Raw genomic sequence first — 22,290 nt, 5'->3', positions numbered from 1 at the left:
AATGTGAGATGAGTGCTTTTGTAACTAGATTAGTTTTTCCTAAACAAAATAAGAGCTAAAACAAAAGTGCACATAAAAGTGTGCATTAAAATAAATGATGATGGATGCTTTGAAGCTCAGCGTGTTGTCTCAAAGGACCACAAACCACAAACTTTAATTTGCTTTTTATACTTACAAATGATTTCTATTAGTTTTATAACATCTGGAAAATGCTCCAGTTTAGTATGGGAATCAAATTTCAGCGGTTTTAAAGGTTATCGAGGATAAAAGTTTATAGCATCTTTGAAGAGCGAAGCAGTTGTCAGTCTAGATTGATTTCCAGTGCAGCCTGGATAAGGTTACAACAAAACACAACTTTGACAAAGAAGAGGTCATGTTTCTGTGCGTGTGGCCCACACAATGACTCAAAGAATGGCAAATCATTAGGACAGGCAAAAAAAAAAAGAATCAAAAAAATTAAAAATGTTTAGGATTTAATTAAAATTGATTTAATGTGATAAGATGCAAAGCACTTGTACCTTAATATGCAACAGGCAGGTGGTGCTACAAGTCAATATTTTATCACTGAATCCACAAAGAGAGAACTGTTAGTTGAATTCTAGACTTAGACAGACTTTATTGATCCACAAGAGAAAATGCTTGGTCACAGAAGCTCAGTTGCCCATAAGGATATTTAAGGATATCTAGGGATAACTATCTAAGGATATGTTTTGAGAACACCTCCCTCTGTAGACATGTTCTCTTCAAATGAGACTTGATTTACTTACCTCCGTACTGTCCGTGTGAGAGAAAGCGTGTGAAATGCCTACCGTGTGATGTGAGGTTGCATGAAAACAAAAGCTGGTGTCATTTTTTAACACGCAAAAGTCCAAATATTCACCTTTATTTTTTGACAGTATCTTGGTACCATTCTCCTGTTCTTCTGTTTTGTGTTTAAATAATGAGATTATGCAACGTTTTCATGTGTGTAAGGCCATTAGCAGTCGCCGCTTTATGATCATTTTAAGAAATCACACAGTCTTTTTTTAAAAAAAAGACAATATCGTGATGCTGGAACATAAAGGGACGTACAAAAAACTGCCATTATACAGATGACCAGAACCAGTAAATTGTTCCTGGCACAGCTCAAGTCATAAAGGTCCTTTATCTCTCACTGCCCCCGAGGCCAGAGCAGACCTACAGTCCCACAGTACTGACAGCTGGTCCTGGGCTCTGTTTGAGTGTCTGTGCCGGGTCTGTCTGTGCAGCTTTGTTCTGGTCTTCCGCTGGTGGCTTTGACTGTCCCCCTTCCTCCACACCCACCAGCCTGCTGCTGACCTCCCACAGCCTGCGGGCCACCTCCTCGTCCAGAGCCTGGGGCGCTGGCTCCTTTTCGGTCATCACATCGTAGTACTGCCCCGTCACCCCCTCCATCTCCTCGGACACGGCCAGGTAGACGGTGGGCTGAGCCCCCAGCTCTGGGTTCTTCACCAGCAGGGAGAAAAAGGGACCTGTGCAAACACAACAGCAAACACTTTTCACGTTGGAGAAGGTTTATCACCCAAGAGTGCATGTTATTAAAAATTGATAATATCAGAGTAAATCCATCTAGCAATTCCCAGAATGAGGACTAAGAAGCTGTAGCGGCAACAAAACTGGTTGCATGGGTGCCCTTTGATTTCAGAGGTTTAATTTGAGTTGTTTTATTAGTCTTCTTAGGGATGTTCCATTATGTAGAACATAGTAGCTGTGGAGGATAATTTTATTCAGTTGAGGTGAACAGAACAGACAAATCTGAGGTACTTAACCTTTCCCTGATTTTATACTACTGCTTCACAAGAACTCAGAGGGAAAGACGATACGTTTCACACTACTACACATTTGACAGTAAAACTTTACCATTACTTTTCATATTAAAGTACCAATTTCACTGTAGAGTGGCACTATTCCCTTCACCTAACAAGGACAGTACAGATAGTTTCTCCACTAAAGAAGAGTTATAAAGTTGAAACTTTGCGAATAAAAGATGTGGCTGGTTATTTTTGAATTTCTACCTATTCACGCCAACATGATAAGAATAGAAGGTTCACAGAGAAACCTCAGAGTATACATGATGAGCAAACTGTTGCATCTTAGGTAAGCACTTATTGATTTTTCTAAATTAAGAACCCAATAAGGAAGTGAGATACCCACTGAGCACAGAGGTTGAGAACTGTGATTGGTGCAGGCCGGTGTGCCTGCCGAGCTCCGTGGCAACAACTCCTGGGTGAACGGCATTCACTGTGACTCCTGTTCCTATTATAAACACACACACACACACACAACACTGTTTAAAAATATATATCCAATGGCCAATTACAAATAAGAACATAGGCTGTACTCCCTCCCACGCATGCCCACATACGCAGCAGCCAGTAGACTTGCCTTGCAATCGCTTGGCGAGTTCTCTGGTGAACAGAACATTGGCAAGCTTGCTCTGACAGTACGCCCGCTTGGTATCAAACTTCTTCTTCTCCCAGTTCAAGTCCTCAAAGTCAATCTTTCCAAGGAGGTGGGCGAGCGAGGCCAGGTTGATCACTCTGCTGGGGGCGGACTCTTTCAACTTATCCAGCAGAAGATTCGTCAACAAGAAGTGGCCTGGAGGAAGACACAAACTCGGAATCAGTGCTGGAAATTTCACCAGAATGTGAGGATTTCTCAGATTCTTATAAAGGCCCCTCTCCTCTCAGTGGCTAAAGTGTCTTAGCTTTGTCAGTGGCTATGTTTACAAGGACACAGTGTTCTTTCTGCACATGTTTGCCCCACATGTTGTACACAGCAGGTGATGTGATGAGTCGCAAGGAGGGACATACAAGCAATGGAAGCATTAGCATCCATGTTAATCCAAGTTGAAATCTCTAATCAGAATGATTTCAATCAGCTTGAAGAAATACTGTCCATGTAAAAGCAGCCGTTGCAATCAGATCTTGCCTCAGTGGCAGTAAGTACCTAAGTAATTAACTCCAAACTGCATGTCGAAGCCGTCTTCAGTCTTCCAAGCTGGACACCTCATGACCCCTGCGTTGTTTATCAGTATGTCCACCCGCTGCTCCTCTGCAGTAAAGACAATATTTGAGAAACCGTTATTGAATGTCACCTTTCTAAAACTGCACACAAACCTAGAGGAGTAATCTACATTAATCACCTTGTTTGATTCTCTCTGCAAACTCTCTGATGGACTTCATGGAGGCCAGGTCGAGGTGACAAGCGTAGACATGACGGTTCAAGGTGTTCCCTCGTATCTCCTTTGCAGCCTCCTCACACTTCTCCATGTCACGGCATCCCATTATGATCCGACCTCCTGAGGGTGTGAGAAGGAGCGCTTCAGTAAGAGCATCACACAATAACTGCTTAAGATGTTATACACCGATCAGCCACAACATTAAAACCAATGACAGATGAGGGGAATAAGATTAATAATCTTGTTGCACTGCAATGTTCTGCTGAGAAATCTGTTCCTGATATCTGTGTAGATGTTATTTAGACATGTACCACCCACCTAAACATTGTTGGTGACCAGGCACCCCCCACCCCGTGGCAACGACACTCCCTAATGGCAGCAGCCATCCCCACCACTATAGTGCGGACTTCCACATCACAAAAACTGCTTAAGAACAACTCAAAAAACATGAAAAATAGTCCAAGCTGTTGACTCTGCTTCCAAAGTGCCTATACCCCAAACTGATCAAGTATCTGTGGGATGCTCTGGAACAAGCCTGATCCACAGAGGACAGTCCCCTTTACCCACAGGACCCAAAGACTCCTCTACAGACACCATAGGACACCCTCAGAAGGCCTCTGTCCATATCCAGATGCACCTCAACTTCATGGGAGACAAAAGAGAAAACTAAACAATATTAGGTGGTTTTAATGTTGTGGCTGTCGAGTGTATATTGTGAAACGTCACAGTTTCTCCACACCTCTCCTGGCTAGCTCTCGGGCAGTCTCTTTCCCGATGCCTGTGTTAGCTCCCGTTATGACCACGGTCTTTCCATTAATGGTAGCTTTACTGGGACACCGGCCTCCAGTCACATGGTGTCTGTGAGAAGAAATGAAACGAAGATCAAACCGTATTAAACAAGTATTTTTAAACAGTGAGACTAGTACCTTTACTTAAGTATACGATCGGAGCACTTCTTCCAACACTGGTGCTCGTATTGGTACCGAATAGGTCTTAAAATACTGGAGCTAATCTGCATTTGACCCTAAAGTCAACAGTACAGACACTCACTGCGTCTCTCTATTCTGTCTCATTAAGTAACACATTGACGCATTTAAAGTCCATTCAATCTGTTAGAGAAAAAAAAACAAAAACGTGGAAGTACATTTAACTACTCAATGGACGAGAAAACATCCTGTGGGTTTGTTGGCTGTAATGGATTGTAAAGTAGGAAGTGGCCTCATTGTGAAAGAAAACATTTCTACTTTATAACGAGACGCGTACTTCACATCACTTCACAGTTTTGTGCTTGGTATCAGCAGCAAGTGTAACAAATAGAGTGTAATAAGTAATAATACAGTTGACAGTTACATCATAAAGAGGCACTGTGAATTATATCACGAGTTACTCACTTCAGTAAAACAGCGCATCCAAACACTGTCCCAAAAACTGAAACTGGTAAAATATATTTGCTCATTGCTCCGAAATAAGTCTGACAACAAAATAAACCATTAAAACAGTTTTAACGACGTTTACACATCTGATTTAACAACACTCCTGTGCAGCAACACAAGGTTATGGGCGCATAGTTTCGACGTCACGAAGTCGTCCAACCAACCGCAGAGAGAGACAGTGTTGTGGCGTTGTGGGAAATGTAGTCCCGCCTTGAACATGTTGCTGGTATCATACTGTCTGCGATTGCTTCATGGAAGCAGCTTGCAATTTTAACACTTTTATTTCTTTTATAAATCTCTGGTGAACATGCTTGTGTTGACTCTGTCAAAAACAAATTAAAATATTTTTTATTACATTTTTTATATTCAATTAATTTCTGAAAATTACTTTTATTTAATGAGCTGTGTATGCAACTGAATGTGTTTATCAGTTTATTTCATGTTATTTTTTTTAACTGCATAATATAAAATTGAAGTACTTTAGTTAAGGCAAATTTCACTGCAGGACTGGGAATCATTGGATGCACTAAATTTGCCTCCACTTGGGTCTAAATTAAGTTTCAGGGAAATTATTTTTCCCTCCACAATGTTTTTGCTCAGGAAGTAGTGGCTTTAATAATTATAAAAAGGTGGGCTTTTACGCTGCGCTGAACATTTCTGATGCTGAGACTGAATACTAGCAAGTCTGTAGCTATGTGTATTTATAAGGATGCACACAATTTATAAAGCAGTAAACCACGATACACAGCAGCACAGCTTGAATGTTCTCCTTACTGTTGTTGCTTTGGAGCATAATTGGCATTCTGTTGAACTGAGCCTGTTGGATAGCAGCAGGTTGTTGTAAAATCACACACAAAAACGGTATGTAAAAACAACCATCACTTTTTCACAGCTCAGCGGACTAATTTACCAAATGTTTGCTGGTCTTTGGTTCTGCATTTTGTAAACCAAGTAGACAGCGTGCTGCTGACCGAACTGGCTTGGATCGCAGGTTGGAATCGAGACTTCCTGGGACTAAAAGTTTCAGGTTCTTTGGAAACAATTTGTCACTTTTATTGCATGTGGCTTTTTAAGAATGACCTTTTGAAACTAAAAATGTCAAGAGAATAGAATAGAATTAAAACAGGAGTGTAAGAGTCAGCAGAGATGAAGAGCTCTTTGAAATAGAGATGAAGAGCTCTATGGATTAGCGGGAAAGGTTGATGTAGCTGCGATCTGTTTTTGGATCGTGAAAAAAGAAGATGACTCTGCTGTTGAGGCTGAATTTGGGAAAGCAGCCTGGTTAATGAGCTCAATTATAAGACACAAAGCTACATTGGAGGGTCAGACCGATGCAGCATAAGGGTGGGGTAGAACTTTGTATGCCTAACTTTCAATTCAAAGCTTTACTTCTTTGCCAAACATGTCCTCTAATAAATATATATCTTCATTCTGAACAGAGGTTAAGTTCAAAGCAAATATGGGAAGAGTTTCCAGAGATTCAGTTGGCTTGCTGACAGGAAAAAAATGAATCCTTCCTAGTTTGCATAACCATTTATAGACAGAATTATGTGCCTCATCTGCGACTTGACTCAGATTTCCACTTTCCTCCCACGTCCAATCATGTATGAAAAATAGAATTCGAAGTTAACAAGACTGATCAATCAGCAGACTTCACTGCATGCTGTCATGCCCGTTGATGAGAAAGTGATGACAATCTGATTGTCTGTACAGAGAGAAAAATACAAAAGTATTTGTTTCCCACTCTTGGTCTCATATTCAATCATTTCATTTGTTAATTTTTTGCTTAGATTCATTTATTATTTAGAAAGTTAGCAGCAGCAAGGATGACACCGAGCTGAGTGGGCGGTGCTTAATGTGGCCTGGGAAGTAATGTAACTGCTGGGTCATCAGCTCTCGAGTGTGTCCTGGACGTGTTCACACCTGTACTTGAAGCTGGTCATTTTGGGATGGGGCTAGTCGGGATGGGGTTTAATGGAAGGCCAGGGTTGCTGAGCCCCGTTCTCCTTTAACCTTTTGGTTGATTTTATGACTTTGACTGTATAAACAGAGCAGGGAGAGATACAGTGAAATCTGAGAGCAGCAAATGACGCCCCTTCAGCTCTAGCGTCAGTATAAATATTCCCCCCAGTACGCAGTTTGCAGTGCAGCCAGATTCATTTGAGAACACTGAATAAAAACAAGGCCACCCCCTCGTAACAAGAGGTGGAAAACTTTAGGTGACACACTAAAAGTAAAAACTAGGACGTGAGTCTGGTGTCTGAACAAGGAGCGTGGAGAACTATTTGTTCACAGCTCCGAGGTGCATCCCCCCCGGTGTGCTTGACCCTTCCTGCTCTTTGCTGTCAGCCCACAGTGCTTGACCTTCACTATGATTTATGACAGCTCTATTCCCACGATCACCCCGAGGAAACTCTTGCTGCCTTGCTGGCCTAACAACTGCATTGTGAGACAACTCAGCATCTCAAAGAGGCGCTGAAGAGGCAGCTATCCAATATCTACGTATTTCCCCAAACAAGCATAATGACACCCTGGGTCAAATGATTTTGTTTCAGGAAACTGAAAGATCGGATTCCCCTGAACGAGCTCCATTCATCCTCTGACCTTGGCCTGCTTCACAAGAGCTTATCTTTCAGTCTGAGCCTGACATGTGTCTCGTTGTTGATCAGATGATCTGGGTGAAAAGAGAGATTTAAGTAGACGGAATAAAGAGAAACCAAATGACAAAGCAAATGGCTCCTTTTCTGCTGATCAGCTGGGGCCTGAAATAAGACCAGGATGGAAGAAAGATGTTCATCAGCACAATCTTCGCTAAAGAGACATCCTTATCACCACTCCGAAAATAAACCAATCAACTCATCTACTCATCAACTCATCTCATCTTTGATGGTGATGTGGAGGCAGTCAATCTGTTCGGTCTGGCAGGAAGCCTGTTGTTAAACATGTACTGTAAAGGGGAGCTGACAGGCCAGTGAATTAATTGAAAGTCTTGCCTTGCTGTTACCTAATAAGGACAGTTGGCAAAGTCATCGTGTGAAGTAAACACGCTTGAGGCCATAAGCTGTTGAATTATGCAAGAGTGGAGCAGACTGTTCCTTCAACGCATGAATCAAAAGTAAATGCTCTGGATGCATTCAGGTTAGATGCTGATTGGGAGGGAGCGTCCCGGCGCTAGGACCCAGGACACGTGAGCTTATTAGTTTGCCAGAGGGTGGAGACGGTGAACAATGAGGGATCTGACTGGTACGACCAGCAGAGGAGCAACATCTGAGACAAGCCCCCTCCCCTACTCTAGAGTCCCGCTGGACCGACGGACAAAACAGCCGGACCCGGCGACAATGACAGCAGGACGCAGCACTGAGTTCAGAGGGAGTGTGAACATGTAGATTTGTCTATGCATGCTGCAGAGAGCAGAGCTTTCCTGAGCACCCCCCTCCTGACTGGATCTGAATGAATGGGTTCGCATCTGTGTGTATGTGGTGCTGAAGTGGGTCATGCGGACCACTGGAGGAGCGAAAGATAAACACGCACCCTCCTCCCGCTGCCTGGCAGGTTGAGACGGTGGGCGCTCAGAGGAGGGATCCCAGCCTGTGTCCTCATCTCAGCATCAAGCATCAGCTGCCGCTTTGATTTAATCCGCCTCCAAAGAAAGTGTCAAACTGAAGAGCATCTCCAGAAACAGGGCAAGCATCACATCAGGGCAGCAGCAGAAGCAGCTAACAAAGCGCACCGGCGGACCTCATTCAAGCTCCGTCAGCTGTGAAACTGCAAATATTTTTTTTTTTTTTCATCTTTTTAGGAAACATGCACGGGCATCTTTGCATCTACAACTGACAACAACACCCGACCATCAGTTTCTCGCAGAACCAAGCGGATCAGTGAGCAGAGCGCAGCAGCTCTGCTCGGCGAGCGGATGCAGGACCATGGAGGAGAAAGACAGGTCGCCAGCAGGTGAGTAACACCTAGATGCACCCCGAGGCGCCTGAAACCAGGTCAATCCAAGCAGCCTGCAAAAAAAGAAGGAAGGAAGGAAAGAAGGAAGGAAGGAAACACAGACAGAAACCAAGAGTTGACTGATGTTTCATATTTGGCCTAAATATTCATACTCTTTTTTTCAAATATTGTTTCCTTGTTTTAATTTAGGGGAATTTTAAGAAATGCTCTCACTGATCATTCTGACTCTGATTCTGAATAACTTTGTGTTTTCTGAACTTTGACCCACTCACATTGTTATTCATATATGAATATTAAACGTGCATTTGCGAGCCAGGCGTAGCATTAAAACCTCAGTGTCAGCAGTTATTACACAGCTCCACAGCCTCATTTACCATTTGGCTATAATTAATAATAACGAGTGTTAATGGAGCTAAGACTTGATCTTTATTTCCACCCACCTAATCCAAGATGATGATGTTTCCCACTCTGCTTTTGTTATCCGGGCTGTGCTAGATGGATATGAGGGCATCCGGGGTACTCCACTTTTTTTTGTTTTTTAATGGCCCTTTTATACTTTGTCCAGGGCAGACAGGTGACAACCTAGCTCATCATTAATGTCGTCTAATGCATTTAAATGAGCAGCTGACCTGATAGCGCAAAGCCTGTAAAAAGCTAAACCTGGAGGCTGGTAATGGACTCTAAATGAAACACAGCAGCCGACGGCTCACATGCCTTTGTCACAAACATTGTACTGGGAGCTGCAGTAATGGCTGAGATCTGACCTGAACGCTGTGAAACCTCATCCAGACAGAACGCTGCCATTGCTTTATACATCCAATAGAAATTCTTATGTGCTTCAAATCACATTCACATCGGTGATCAGCAATGGACCACTGGAAAACAAATCTCTAAATGACAAACAAGTGGACAATGTTCCAAATAGGGACACGTCTTGCCTGAAATTCTTCCTCCTGAATTTAACAATGGCATTGCAGGAGTCCAAATGTGTGTCCCAAACAAACCCCGCGGAGCTCCTCCTGCTGAAAACAGATAAGACAGCTGCAATTTAAGGTTTTGTATCAAACAACAGGAGCAGACAGCCCGGCCCAGCAGGCAGGCGGCTAAACTCATCTTAGCCCCTCACACAGCCACAAAACTCCAAGAATTGGACATGACTAATACCGGAGGAATGAGCTTAAAGTAATATGAACACATTTAGCAGGCGCAGTCTGGCTCCGCAACCGGTTGTCGAAGGAAAACATGGCTGACCAGAGTACACAAAGGACGCAAATGTTGTCAGTCAGGACGCATAGAGGACTGGAAGCCTGATCGTGTGCTCTTGTTGAAATGTCTGAAGCCTGCTGGGTGAAAACACAGAAACAACACAAATACCTGCAGATTACTTCCTAACTAGCCATCATCTCAGTGAGAACAGCTGTCTAATGACAGCCCCGTCAGTCAGACTGAATACTGGGTACTTGGTTTTCTGTATCTTCTTCTCCTCCTTCCTCAACTTCCTCTTCTTCTTCTCCTGGTTATTTTATTGGTTTATGGGCATTTGATTTAGGTATGCTCTCATGTTTTTTGTTTTTACTCACTTGTATATGAGACAGCGCCCGATAATACTCTTTCATGCAATGAAAGCGTAGCTGAGTTGTATTGAGAGGTGGACAAGGTTTCTTGAACGCAGCCCCAGCAATCAGCATTGATTGTGGTTAGAGACTATTGTGTATGAGCAGGATAACAAATCACCGTGCACTGTCAGTTTGCCTTGAGGCGGAGGGCAAAAATGGCCTGGGAGAAATAAAAGCAATGTCCTCCTTAGTGCCGCTGTTACATCATTTAGCTACACCCTCATTTAGACCCCATTTTACTGAGCTCATATTAGAGTCCCATTTGACATCAAAGGGCTGCTTTCTCTCTCTTCCTTTCTTGTCCTCATCTCATGAAGCCTTCCTATTGTGCTTTGAGGTTGCTGGATTGTGAGATTGTAGTGGAGGTTGAGTTACAGTATGTGCCATGGGAGCTTATTGTGCCGATGTTTCAATGGCGCATGATTTTTACAGGACTTCACAGTGAGGGTGATGGTGACATTGATTATGATTGGCATGTCTAATCAAATGCTCAGCAGTGTGTGCTTTCAGAGCCGTAATACTAGTCTGATAAAGATGTATTCTATCTTTTTTTTGTTTTTGTATTGTGCCCATGTTTTTTCTGATTTGTTCCATTTGTTGTCCTTGTAGCTTCGCTTACAGCTAATCTCCACTCTCAGTCATTGTTTGGGAACATTTAACCTTGGGTTATCCATTCCTGGGTCTTAGGTCACCCCACTAGGGTGGAACTGGCTTCCAGTGGTTCCGCTAGCAGCAGGCGGTCGCACCATGGGGTTTTTACATGCAGTAGAGAGAGAGAGAGAGAGAGAGAGAGATAATGGGGTGAAGGGAAGTGGAAGTGAGGCGAGCCAGAAGCACGTTACACAGCACTCAGTCCCAGCAGGGATCCTGCATATGGGCAGCTGGACAGAGTTGAGAGTGGGTGATTTGTCAAAGTGAGAGTCTGTGACCCGAACTATTGGTTCACCTATCAGAGCGCAGCAGGAGGTTTTCGATGGAGGCTCCAAACTTGCTGGATCTGATGTTTTTTACCTCTGAAGAAGGAGTTTTTTTTTAGGCTGAGCAGAGAACAGAGTGTCCTAACTGCAACTGGCTGTCACAGGGAAGCCCATGTAGTTTTGATTGAATGATATGTGGTTTTATTTTACCCATTTGAACGGGAACAACAAAGGGTCAAATACAGACAGACAAACATAGATTAGTTCTATATGTCTCGTAATGCGTGCCCTGGACAGACAGTGAGAGAAACCCCGACAGTCACATTGTATTTTATTCACTGGTCTCACTTTGGCCAAGAGGCAGGGCACGCTGGGCATTTTGACAGGAAATTGGGCACAAGAGATCAGTCCTCTCCCATAATGACTCCTCTGCCGAGAGCAAAGCAACTAGTCCATTAGTAACAGAGAGCGGTAGAGACGTGGAGCAGGCTCCGCAATCTATTTATTTCTTTCATTAGTCCCTTGTTTACATTTACAGGAACAGGCAAAAGAGAAAAAAGGAGAGGAGGCAGAAATGGCGACTTAAAAGGACGAAGCGTGTGTGTAAAGCTGCAGACTCTGGACCCTGGTCTCTGTGATTAATGCTATGCATTCAATAAAACACATTTGTTGGAGAGTCAAATTTCCACCTTTCACAAAACTAATCTCTGAGACGTGAATCTGTATTTTGCCGCCTGAATCGTCCCTCCTCAAAGTCTTTATGTGGTAATCAGCATCATGTCGGAGATCACCGCAACTGTTTCATTCAAATAGTTTACACTGGGAGTAGCGACGGCCCGCTGAATACACAACTGTTATCCCAGATGAGTCCCATGTCAATATGACAGTTTGCTTCCGAGCTCAGCTCCTTATACTAATGAATTGTTGACGCTGGTGTAATAACGAGGACAACCAGCTCGGCTACAGATCTCCAGCCACATTAGTGTGGATTCGGAGCTGTACGGCGATGCTATGAATAAAAAATATATGTGTCAGCATCAACGAGGCTGGAATTGCAAGAATTTAGTCATGAACCAAAGTCTTAAAGGGAAAATTTTAACCTGACTAAGGTCAACAGGGAAACATCAGTGCATGAAATGTCATGGATATTGACCCAGCAGTTTCGATTGCGATGTCTGAGATAGTGATGTTTGAAAAAAAGTGACTGGCTCACCCAGGTCAGAAGGGTCTCCTGGGGCCATCAGGGCTTGTTCTAAATTTCATCCCACGTCACTTGCGGGGCTAAAACCAGAGTAAGACTAAGAGCTCAGAGCCTATGAGCACATCAAACAAGGAACGTGTTGTGAGGACACCACTGAGGCCATGATAAGAGGTCCAGCACAGGGTTCATCTCCTCTTCCCTTCTCTATCTTAGCGTTTATAGAACAAAAGGTCAGGTGCTTCTGCAGTTTAATGTTACGTGGGGACACGTGGAGTCACAAAAAACAGGTTTCCAGACCATTGCTTTGGTCATTAGGAAGAAAAACTGGATGTTTTTTTCCCTTTTTTAGAGGAACGGCCTGGTTTTTTAAGCAGGTTATACCGCAGATATGTTCATCTTTGTTTGGATAATTGCTAAATGGAGCGAGATTGTCAATGTGTATTTGTGGGGAAATTAATGGCTGGAAAGCGTTGTTGCTTTGAGGCAAAGACCTTTTTAGGAATTAGGGAAAAAAAGACTTGTTTTCAGGCTGTGAAATGTCGGATGCTTTTTCATCAGAATTTAAAAGATGTTCTTACGGTAATTCCCACAACAACAGTAAACAATACTTTAGCGAACAGCTATCCCAGTGATCTGTCTTTAAAAGATTTGCACATGAGTGAAATCAAATGTCAAATCCCCCAGACATTAAAATGTGTCTGGAGCCAATCCTCATCTGTATGTGGAGCATGCACATGTTAGCGTGCCTTTAGCTGCCTGAGAGGACAGGAGAGGAGCAGAGGGCAGCATGGCAGATCATTGGGGCATGAGGCAGTGGTCAAACACGATCGCTGAGTTGTGCTGAGGCTCACAGCTGCTCCCTCTCAGAGGTACACAACGGTCCTTTGATAAAGTTTTACCGTGCGACTGATACACCAGACCACCCCTGCCTCCCCTCCCAAACTTCCACACGCAATCATCTCCCGCAAACCGCATAACTTCATCCCCCACACCTCCGAGGCACCACACTGCACTTTCTGGATCCCATTTACAGCATCACTTCAGCTGCGGAGAGGACCGTCCTCCAACCACTCATCACATTTTGGAACTCTTAATCCAGTTCTGCAAGGAAATGGAGGAGGGGGAGCTGTGTTTGTGGGAGCTGAGTAATGTGATTAGGGTCCGTGTGCTGGAGTGTGGCACATTCTGCCCGTAGAGCGACTGGAAGGAGTGCCAGTAAACAAGCGCTCCCTCCGCTCTGCTCCGCTCTCACTGATCGAGGCTATGGGGCCACGCAGGGTGGGCGGTCAGAGGAAATGTGCTTCCAGCCTGTCTGTCTGTCTGTCTGTCTCTCTGTCCTGTTTCAGTGTTTAATCACCAAACCTGGACCACAGACTGCTCCGGACAACGATCCACTTTTGTGTTGACTCGCTGGAGGCTGTATACAGTGAGCACGCTCGGCATGAGTTGGCTACAGCATTCACAGTGTCTTACATAACCATCTCCACGGTAGTGATAAAATCAAGAAGCAAGCGTTATCTACAGAGACACATACGGTTCTCAGGGCACACTTTCTATTTACGGCTTCGATTTCTTTTTTCTTTTAAAAACAGTGTTGAGCCAAGAACACAAAGTGGTTGCATCTTATTTTAGTTTTCAGTGCCTTAACAACTATTTTTATCAGTCTTCCCACAAGGCCAACACCTCCCAGATATCGGAACAAAACTTCCTGCGCCGCGTTTCCATCGACTGTACATTTATGCGTTAATTCAGCATTTTCCTCTTGAACGCGGAGCTGAGCTGGCACAGACATTTTTACGACGCTCTCGTTTAGGTGCTTTGAACCTGGTTTAGACGAGTGCTGCAGAGAAACTGGCTGCGGGGATGGAAGAACAAAGGCTTCGCTTTGTACGGTGGATGAAAAAGTCCATCAGCAAAATTGTTTGTGCTGATTTGATGCCTATTAGTGTTGTGTGTGCGTGCGGGGTGAGCGTGATTAGATGATTAAAATTGATTATGTGTGTAGGGAAGGGGGTTCGAAGAGAGAGACAGAGGCAAGGGGTAAGACCATTAATGTGGTTCATTTCATTAGGACATTTATTTTGTGCCGTTTGTTCAATAGTTTACTTTCATTTTACCATATTACCACTGATATAACTGATATTTAATTTGTCAGTCGCGACTGTGTGATGTGTTTAATGTCACTCCATCTGAGCTTTCAGTTAAATCAGCTATACCTTCAGCCTCATGGGATCAGTGACCTATTTCACAGTTGGCACCTCTTAAAAATCACTTCTGTGTTGCAGTGTTTTATCTTTCAGCTTTTTTTCTCTTTGAACTGCATGAAAAATTTGTATATTCATTGTAATCAGTTAAGAGTGGCCACAAATCATCTGTGGCTTGTCTTGCCAGCACACTGTCACGCTCAGCTCTCACTGTTTGTTTGCATTCCTTAGTCCTGCTACCTGGTCTTATTGATTTTCCAATAGCCGTCCGTCAGTAAGTGCTGTCTGAGAAAAGCTATATGTGAAAGCTGGCCAGAGTGATCTAGAGGCACAGCAGGAAGTCCAATGCATTTACTGAAAGTCCCTTCCCCGTTGATGCACTCCCTGAATTGATTGCGCCGGGAAATGAATGCCTTCCTGATTTAACCATCCTTTAGGACGTGCTGTCCAGACAAGAGTCGTCAGCTATCATCGCAGTAACCTGACTCTAAGCAGTGTTCTCCTCTCCCCGTCAGTCTGCCCCACAGCGTCAAGGCGAGCCTGTCTCTTTCGCCGTCCGGGCCGGGACGGGTGGGCAGCGGCGGGGGCTCCCCTACGGCCAAAATGGGCTACTGCGGAGGGGTTCCAGTGGAGGACATGCAGGCCCTGGCCATCACCTCTCTGTCAGCAGCAGATGTAGCCAAACAGTACGAGCACATCCGCGAGCTGGGAAAGGGCACATATGGCAAGGTGGACCTGGTGGCGCACAGGACACAGGGTGAGTGGGTCAATGCACAAATATGTCCAATGTGTCAAGTTCTTCATCCCTTGTCCACATGTTACTGGTTTGTCTTGTCTCTCAACCAGCTAATAAAGAATAGGCACATAAAATAGTAGCAGATTGTTGTGATTTCAGTATCCACATTGTACCAGCCCGCCTCACATTTTAACATTAACCAGTTTGTGTGATCAGCGTAGATCTCAAGGCATTGTGCTGAGAAATACACCAATCAGCCACAACATTATGACCAGGAGAAGTAAATAACATTGACCATCTCGTGACAATACAATGTTCTACTGGAAAACTTCTGGACCTGGTATTCATGTGGATGTTACTTAGACATGTACCACCCACCTAGACCAGACCAGGCACCCCCACCCCATAGCAATGACACTCCTTGATGGCAGCAGCCATTCCCAGCAGGATGCAGCCTGACACAGACACAGACACAAAAACGCTTTAGGAACAACTCAAAAAACATGCAGAACAGCACAAGGTGTTGACCTGGCCTCCAAATTCACTAGATCCCAAACTGATCAAGTAACTTTGGGATGATCCACAGAGGCCCCTCCCCTCAAACCATAGGACCCAAAGGCTGTCACCACAGGACACCCTCAGAAGACCCATGTCCATTCTCTGAAGAGTCACAACTTTTGGAAGCACAAGGGAGACCGTCACAATATTAGGAAGGTGGTCATAATATTACGCCTGATTGGTGTAGATTTCAGCACAATTAGAACTATTTTTTAGGTTTAGTATTTTCTCATTTTAGAGATTGAAAGTGAGAGCGGGCTCAGCAGTCTCTGTCTGAGTGCCGTATAACTAAGCATTATTAAGTGCTGAGAGGCTCCATGGCCTGTATGAGCACTAAAGAGCTTTTCCAGCTGTGATTGTGAACAGCTGGTTATGTGTGTAGTGGAGGTGAGATTCATTCACTGTACGTTTTTATATGAATGAGCGTAGCAGTCGGACGGAGGAAGTCGGAAATTTCGCTACTGCATCAGAGGTTGCACTTCCAATTTCATAGTTTTTGAAGGACACTTTTGGATCGTAAAATGTAGGCAGTCCTCATCTGATGAACAGTTTTAGTCCACCCACATTTAATTGTTGTGTTCTGCATGTTAATATCACTTTTTTTGCAGGCACCAAAATGGCGCTGAAGTTTGTTACCAAGAACAAGACGAAGCTCAAAAGTTTCCTGCGGGAATACAGTCTAACAGGCTCACTTAGCTGCAGCCCTTTCATCATCAAAGTCCTGGACGTGCTCTTTGAGACGGAGGACAGCTATGTGTTTGGACAAGAATATGCTCCCGCCGGGGACCTTTTCGACATCATACCCCCACAGGTAATCAGCTCATCATTCTTCCCTTTACCAATCGCCGTCCGTGCTCAGCCTGAGCTGCTCCAATCAGTCACAATGTTCAAACACGGCGGTTTTAACAAGCTCTCCCGGGATTGGGGCCTTGTCTTCGTCCCGGTTTTCTTTCCATGAAAAGCTCTCACTTTGCTTTAGTGCTATTCCAGTTGATGTGCAGGGAGTTCTTGACTTCAAGGTTCTTCTGAAGACTCATTAAAAATGGTTGCAGCGGAACTCAGAATAGAGACGCTTTAGTTTCACTTTTCCTTTTTGGAGCACGTCGCTTTTCACTCGGAGCATTCAAACCTCCAATCAATACAACACCACATATGATTTTTAACAGTACTATAACAGGTGTACCATGACTGTATTAATAAAATAACATCCTCTTATTCTCTTTTTGTCTCCCGACACTTTTTTTCAGGTGGGGCTGCCAGAGGAAATGGTCAAACGCTGCATGCAACAGCTGGGCTTGGCCCTGGACTTTATGCATAGCAAAAACCTGGTTCATCGAGATGTCAAACCTGAGAATGTGCTCTTGTTTGACCGTGAATGCCGCCGCATCAAGCTGGCTGACTTTGGCATGACCCGACGCGTTGGCTGCCGCGTAAAACGTGTGAGTGGCACCATTCCCTACACGGCACCAGAGGTGTGCCGCGCAAGCCGTTCTGAGGGTTTTCTTGTGACCACCAGTCTGGATGTGTGGGCGTTCGGCGTGCTGGTCTTCTGTATGCTGACGGGCAATTTCCCCTGGGAGGCAGCCTTGCCGGCCGACGCCTTCTACGAGGAGTTTCGGCGCTGGCAGAAAGCAGGATGCCCTGTGGGAACGTACCCATCTCAGTGGCGCCGCTTCACTGATGACGCTTTGCGCATGTTTCAGAGGCTGCTTGCCTCCGACCCGGAAAAACGCTGTGGAGTCAAGGACGTCTTTTGCTTTGTCAAGTACGAGCTGGTGAGTGAGCTCAGGCGTAGAGCATCTTGCCGAGCGAAGAGAGGTGAGAGGTCAAGCTCAGGAGTGTGCACTGGCAGCTGCACTTCCTCCTCATCATCCACTTCATCACGTTCCTCCCACAGACACCCTGAGCCCTCCACCCCTCCAGGAACTTCCTGTCTGCGCCCAGCGCCACTCAAACGTAGTGTCCTCTCCGACCCATTGTCTCCCAGAGAGGAGTCTGGACAGCACCAGTCCCCAGGCCGAGACAAGAACAAAAGCCAGATGGTGATGGCAACAGCCATTGAAATCTGTGTGTGACTACACAAATGTTAGCGCTGGAAGCTAGATGGCTTTTCACAGTAATAGCAAGCTTTAAAGAGGCGTTAATGAGTACCACAGAGGACCTAGTGAAAAGGAGAGGTACTTTATCCGTGAAAGAGAAGCTCAGGATCCCGTCCCAGGCTGTGGAAATGGACATCACCTATCAGTGGTACACGCTTGGACAGCTTATCACTGACATTCAATGCCGTTTCAGTTTTGATTTGTGACCAAAGACTGCTTCCCAAGCTGAGAAGCCATCAAGCCCCTCTAAGCAGCTCATTCTGCCGTCCTGACATTTGTGTTTCCTGCCCATACACTGTGGTGGTGCTAATGATTCTATAGTTAGACTCACTCCCAGTCTCTTTACTTTAGTGTTTATTTATCTCAGAACACAATATCCAGGAAATTCAAATGTCCATCTGATCAGAAGGTAATTTACACAAATACGAAATCCCTGCCAACTTCCAGTGCGTAAAACTAGTCATAGACTATTTAAAGATATTATTAGCATAGCAGTATACCAGTATTACAAAGACAAAAAGGAAATTAAAACAATGTAGCAGTTTGTATGAGACATCTTAGGTGTCTAGACTGAGATTCTCAGTGATAGGCATCAACTCAGGTCACTTCAGTGGGTCATTCCTTGTTTTACTATTAATGGAAATCTATTGAGTGGCTGGGAGACATATTTGTACCGCTCTCAGTGAGATTCGTTTGCAGTTTAAAACTACAGGGAGTGTACATTTATCCCGAGTGAAAGGGTGGCGAACAAAGAAGAGGAGAAGAAATGTGTTTTTATTGTTTCTTTTCTACCTGCTGTGTGTGTTTTGGACGTGTATGTTTGTGTCCCAAAAGCTAAAGCACAAGGTTTTTGTAACGGAGGATAGCTCTGAGACAAAAAACTACGACTCTATATTGTAAATAATTTGATATTTCTAGGAGTGCACCATAATATCAGGTAGTTCAACTATGTAGCTGTACGCGTTTTCTACAACAGGGAGAGAAGGGAGTTTAGGGTTTTCCAGTTACTGTCGGGGAAATGCACTGTATGTAGCAACTAAATATGGCAGAATGTACAGTCTATTACAACAAATTCAGTATATAGAAATATAAACTAGAGCCTATCATGTTGTATACCATTGTAGCAGCTGCTGTTCTCCTTTTTATCTGAACTGGATCAAGTTTTCTTTATGACAAATTGGTCAATAGCTATCATCCATTCCCTCAGTCTCTTGTCTACATATTGTTATCCTGTGTAAAATCATTATGCTTCCTGTTAGTCCGTTTGTAATATCTTCATTCACTTATTTAAAGCTAATGAAGACTTGTTCCACCCCCTCTTGCCCACTTTTAATTTAATTTTATTGCCTCTTTCTAGGAATTCATCCAGACGTATGACTTGAATAGCAGGTGTTCATTGTCTGGAAGAATGACCTCTGTGTCAGTCACAGATAACGTGTGAAGGCTTGATTGATCCTGACCACCGTACGGCTTCAGCTTCCATCAAGAGACTGCTAATTTATGATGATGAGCATCTAAAAAGCACAGCTCGGATGCTTCCCTGCACATTGCTCACGCTCATTACTGTTCTTCTTCTTGCTTGAATTGCGTTACTCTTATGTCAGCCAGGTGTACGTGTTTGTATGTGTTCTCACAAATGTGTGCTCGTCTTTACTCTTCTCACTTCCCCTACTCCTCTCATGACAGCCCATCGCCTCGGTCACTATAGCGACAGCACCGGCGCTCCTCAGGTTCAGCTTCTGGCCTCTTCTTGAGCATCAAGTCTAATTGAGCCCAAATGAAACAACTGGTCACCAACCTCCCTCGCAGTCATCCACTGCTCCTCATGACAGCCTCTTAGCTTGTTAAGCTGGATGACGCATTTCTGCAGATAAACATTTCCCTGCGTTTTACGTGCACGGTTCAAAATCTTTATCCGGTCTCATCAGACAATCAGAGCTGATGATGGTTCCTGTCATTTTCTCTCTCCATTCTCACTCGTGGTTCTGCAGAGGTGACCTGATTGCGGCTGAAGCCTTGTCAGGGGATGTATTGTATGCTAAGATGCGGGCTGCCCAGTGGGATTTGTCAAAAGGTAATCCTTCATCAGACTGTAGTGGAAAGCAAATTAGCCCTGCCTTACAACGTGCTATTCTGTCTGTGTGATAGTGTAGGATCTGCATAAAAGAAAAAGGCAGGGATTAGATGGACCTTGAGACTGTGCGCATAAGATAATGAAAAGTGTTACAACTTAATGTGAATGAAGGGGAGACACTGCAGAGGAATGATACATTTTTCAACTAATAGATGTCGGCATGAGCCTCTCCAGTTGATTACTTACATTACGACCATTACTTTTTTGAATTACAGGTCTTCTGTAATTGTGGGGTAAAACATGGAAATGAGGAGTTATCTGGTTAGAACTGCATTGATTTGCATACATTTCCTGCACCGAAATTCGAGCATTGCATAAATGAAGCGCAAACCCAGGTTTCATTTTTAAAAGGATAAGTAATTATATCACTCCATAAATCAGAAAATACTGTCTTTCAATAGCCAAAATATAAAAATATATAAAAATCGCAATGTTTTTTGGAATACAAATATGATTCTGGATACGAATGATACATGAACAAGCCCCTCAGAATATAAATAAGAATGTTTTTCTAAAATTTGATGAATGTAAGTGGAGATTTCAGGCTCAGAGTCAATAAAGATATATATTTAACATAATAAATAATTAATATTTAATATATACTGTATATATGTAACATTTCATGTATTTTTATTGAAAACCACTATTTTAATTAATGGATATCATAATTAAACATCCAGGGTGGATTAATTACATTAAGACAATTATTTGTTGTATTACAAGTTTTAGGAAATGTTTTCTTTAAATATGCAAATGAGGCATTCATTCATTCATTCATTTTCTGTGACCGCTTATCCTCTGGAGGGTTGCGGGGGGAACATGCACAATAAAGCATTATTTCACAAATTTAAAACAGAGAACATGCAGTTAACTAATCTGAAAGATGACATGTCACACAAGCAAAATAGTTCAAAATTAAACATTTGATAAGTAAGACAACAAGTAACAAGAACAACCGCAAGTATTTAGCTGGAGTGTCTCCCCTTGACATAACGCAACATCGTGTAACTTAAAATGACAAGATGCAGTATAACGTGATGCAACTCAAGTGACACAAAGATCTGATTTGAGCAGCTGCTTCAGATGCAGCGGCATTAGCGTCATTAGACTGCTATCAGTTGTTGAAATGTGAACTGCTGTCTTTCATGGACCGTTGTGATGGGAATCATCGAGTTTAATGATGAAGTATCAGATTATTATTTTATCTCTTGAGAGAGAAGCCTTCCTCTTACCTGGTTTATCCTGAACCAATGATAAATCTGTTTTTTGCCAGCAAATCTTGTTGTAGAATCTAATGTAAATACTGTACGCATCGTGTCTTTAACAAAATGTTAATATATGTTGAAATAAATTTATGCACCATATCTCATGCCTCCTGGGTCTTTCTGACAGTGGTATTTCTTTCTGCCAGGACAGGCAAAGCTAATTCAGCTCTGTTTTTTTGTGTGGTCCCCAGACCATTAGATGAAGGTCAGCTTGCGTCACATGCGATTTCCTAAGGCTTTGGCTTTTGCCAACGAGCCCCCAGACAACTTTAATATGCTGGCTTTCTTCTGAAGAGTCCAATTAACACATCTGTAGATAGGCGTTATCTGCTGCCCTCAAAGACCAAAATGAGTTCAAGGATGGTTAGAATATGGCACTGCAGATGAGAACTGTTATCGGCCCGCTGTCCCTTCATCCTGCATCTCAGCTATTGTGTCAAAGTAGACGAGTTAGCTAAAGTTGTTATCAAGCTGGGTTTAGACGGTGGCGGCAAGCGGCGGTGTATCTGCCACTGAGGAAAGCTAATCAGTTCAGACGGTGCAAGAGAAAGGAAAGGTCAGCCATGACACTCTGGGCTTGTGTAGTGAGTGGAAGCTTGTCCTTTGTGATAACCTGTTCTCTGCCCTTAAAGGGCTAAAGCAGCCTAGCGCCTGTGTAAGGGTACTGATTGCATTAACCCTCTGGAATGATTTGATACAGGCAGCACTGGACCTGTCTGTTGAGAGTTTCTCAGGATGTATTACTGTGGGGTTTGTCCCTGTCTCCACAACTATCCGCAAGACTAAATACCAAAATCATATTGTTAAAAATACACAGATCAGGCATAACATTGTGTAGGTCTCCTTTGTGTCTCCAAAACATTTGTGACTCATACGAAAATGGGTCTTCTGAGGGTGTCCTGTGGTGTCTGGCAACAGAATGTTGTTAATGGGGTCCTTTGGGTCCTATGGGTTGAGGGGAGGGACCCCTGTGG

General features: G+C 43.8%; 2 protein-coding genes across 2 annotated transcripts; one reads left to right on the top strand and one right to left on the bottom strand.

Moving 5' to 3' along the window:
- Positions 1-507: 507 nt before the first annotated feature.
- On the bottom strand, positions 508-4,752 carry LOC311504012 (retinol dehydrogenase 13-like). The gene is made up of 7 exons (XM_084566954.1): positions 4,591-4,752; positions 3,939-4,057; positions 3,164-3,319; positions 2,968-3,072; positions 2,404-2,616; positions 2,173-2,274; positions 508-1,490 (listed from the first exon to the last, which is right to left on the bottom strand). The coding sequence occupies exons 1-7, from the start codon at positions 4,653-4,655 to the stop codon at positions 1,177-1,179; spliced, it is 1,074 nt and encodes a 357-aa protein (XP_084423080.1). The 5' UTR covers positions 4,656-4,752; the 3' UTR covers positions 508-1,176.
- A 3,739-nt stretch (positions 4,753-8,491) lies between these two features.
- Positions 8,492-20,599, top strand: sbk1 (SH3 domain binding kinase 1). The gene is made up of 4 exons (XM_084568335.1): positions 8,492-8,583; positions 15,040-15,281; positions 16,427-16,629; positions 17,066-20,599. The coding sequence occupies exons 1-4, from the start codon at positions 8,546-8,548 to the stop codon at positions 17,891-17,893; spliced, it is 1,311 nt and encodes a 436-aa protein (XP_084424461.1). The 5' UTR covers positions 8,492-8,545; the 3' UTR covers positions 17,894-20,599.
- The last annotated feature ends 1,691 nt before the right edge of the window (positions 20,600-22,290 follow it).

The sequence above is a fragment of the Chelon labrosus genome (assembly GCF_963514085.1).
Source record: "Chelon labrosus genome assembly, chromosome: 19".
NCBI lineage: Eukaryota > Metazoa > Chordata > Actinopteri > Mugiliformes > Mugilidae > Chelon > Chelon labrosus.
This window is presented reverse-complemented; position numbering and strand designations above follow the sequence as displayed.

Excerpts from the sequence above, each read along its gene's own strand:
- LOC311504012 (XM_084566954.1), bottom strand. The coding sequence starts at position 4,655 with ATGAGCAAATATATTTTACCAGTTTCAGTTTTTGGGACAGTGTTTGGA. Across the intron at positions 4,058-4,590 it reads GGATGCGCTGTTTTACTGAA|ACACCATGTGACTGGAGGCC; the intron begins GTGAGTAACTCG and ends TTCTTCTCACAG. Across the intron at positions 2,617-2,967 it reads GTTTGGAGTTAATTACTTAG|GCCACTTCTTGTTGACGAAT; the intron begins GTACTTACTGCC and ends GTCTTCCTCCAG.
- sbk1 (XM_084568335.1), top strand. The coding sequence starts at position 8,546 with ATGCAGGACCATGGAGGAGAAAGACAGGTCGCCAGCAG. Across the intron at positions 8,584-15,039 it reads GAAAGACAGGTCGCCAGCAG|TCTGCCCCACAGCGTCAAGG; the intron begins GTGAGTAACACC and ends TCTCCCCGTCAG. Across the intron at positions 15,282-16,426 it reads GGTGGCGCACAGGACACAGG|GCACCAAAATGGCGCTGAAG; the intron begins GTGAGTGGGTCA and ends CTTTTTTTGCAG.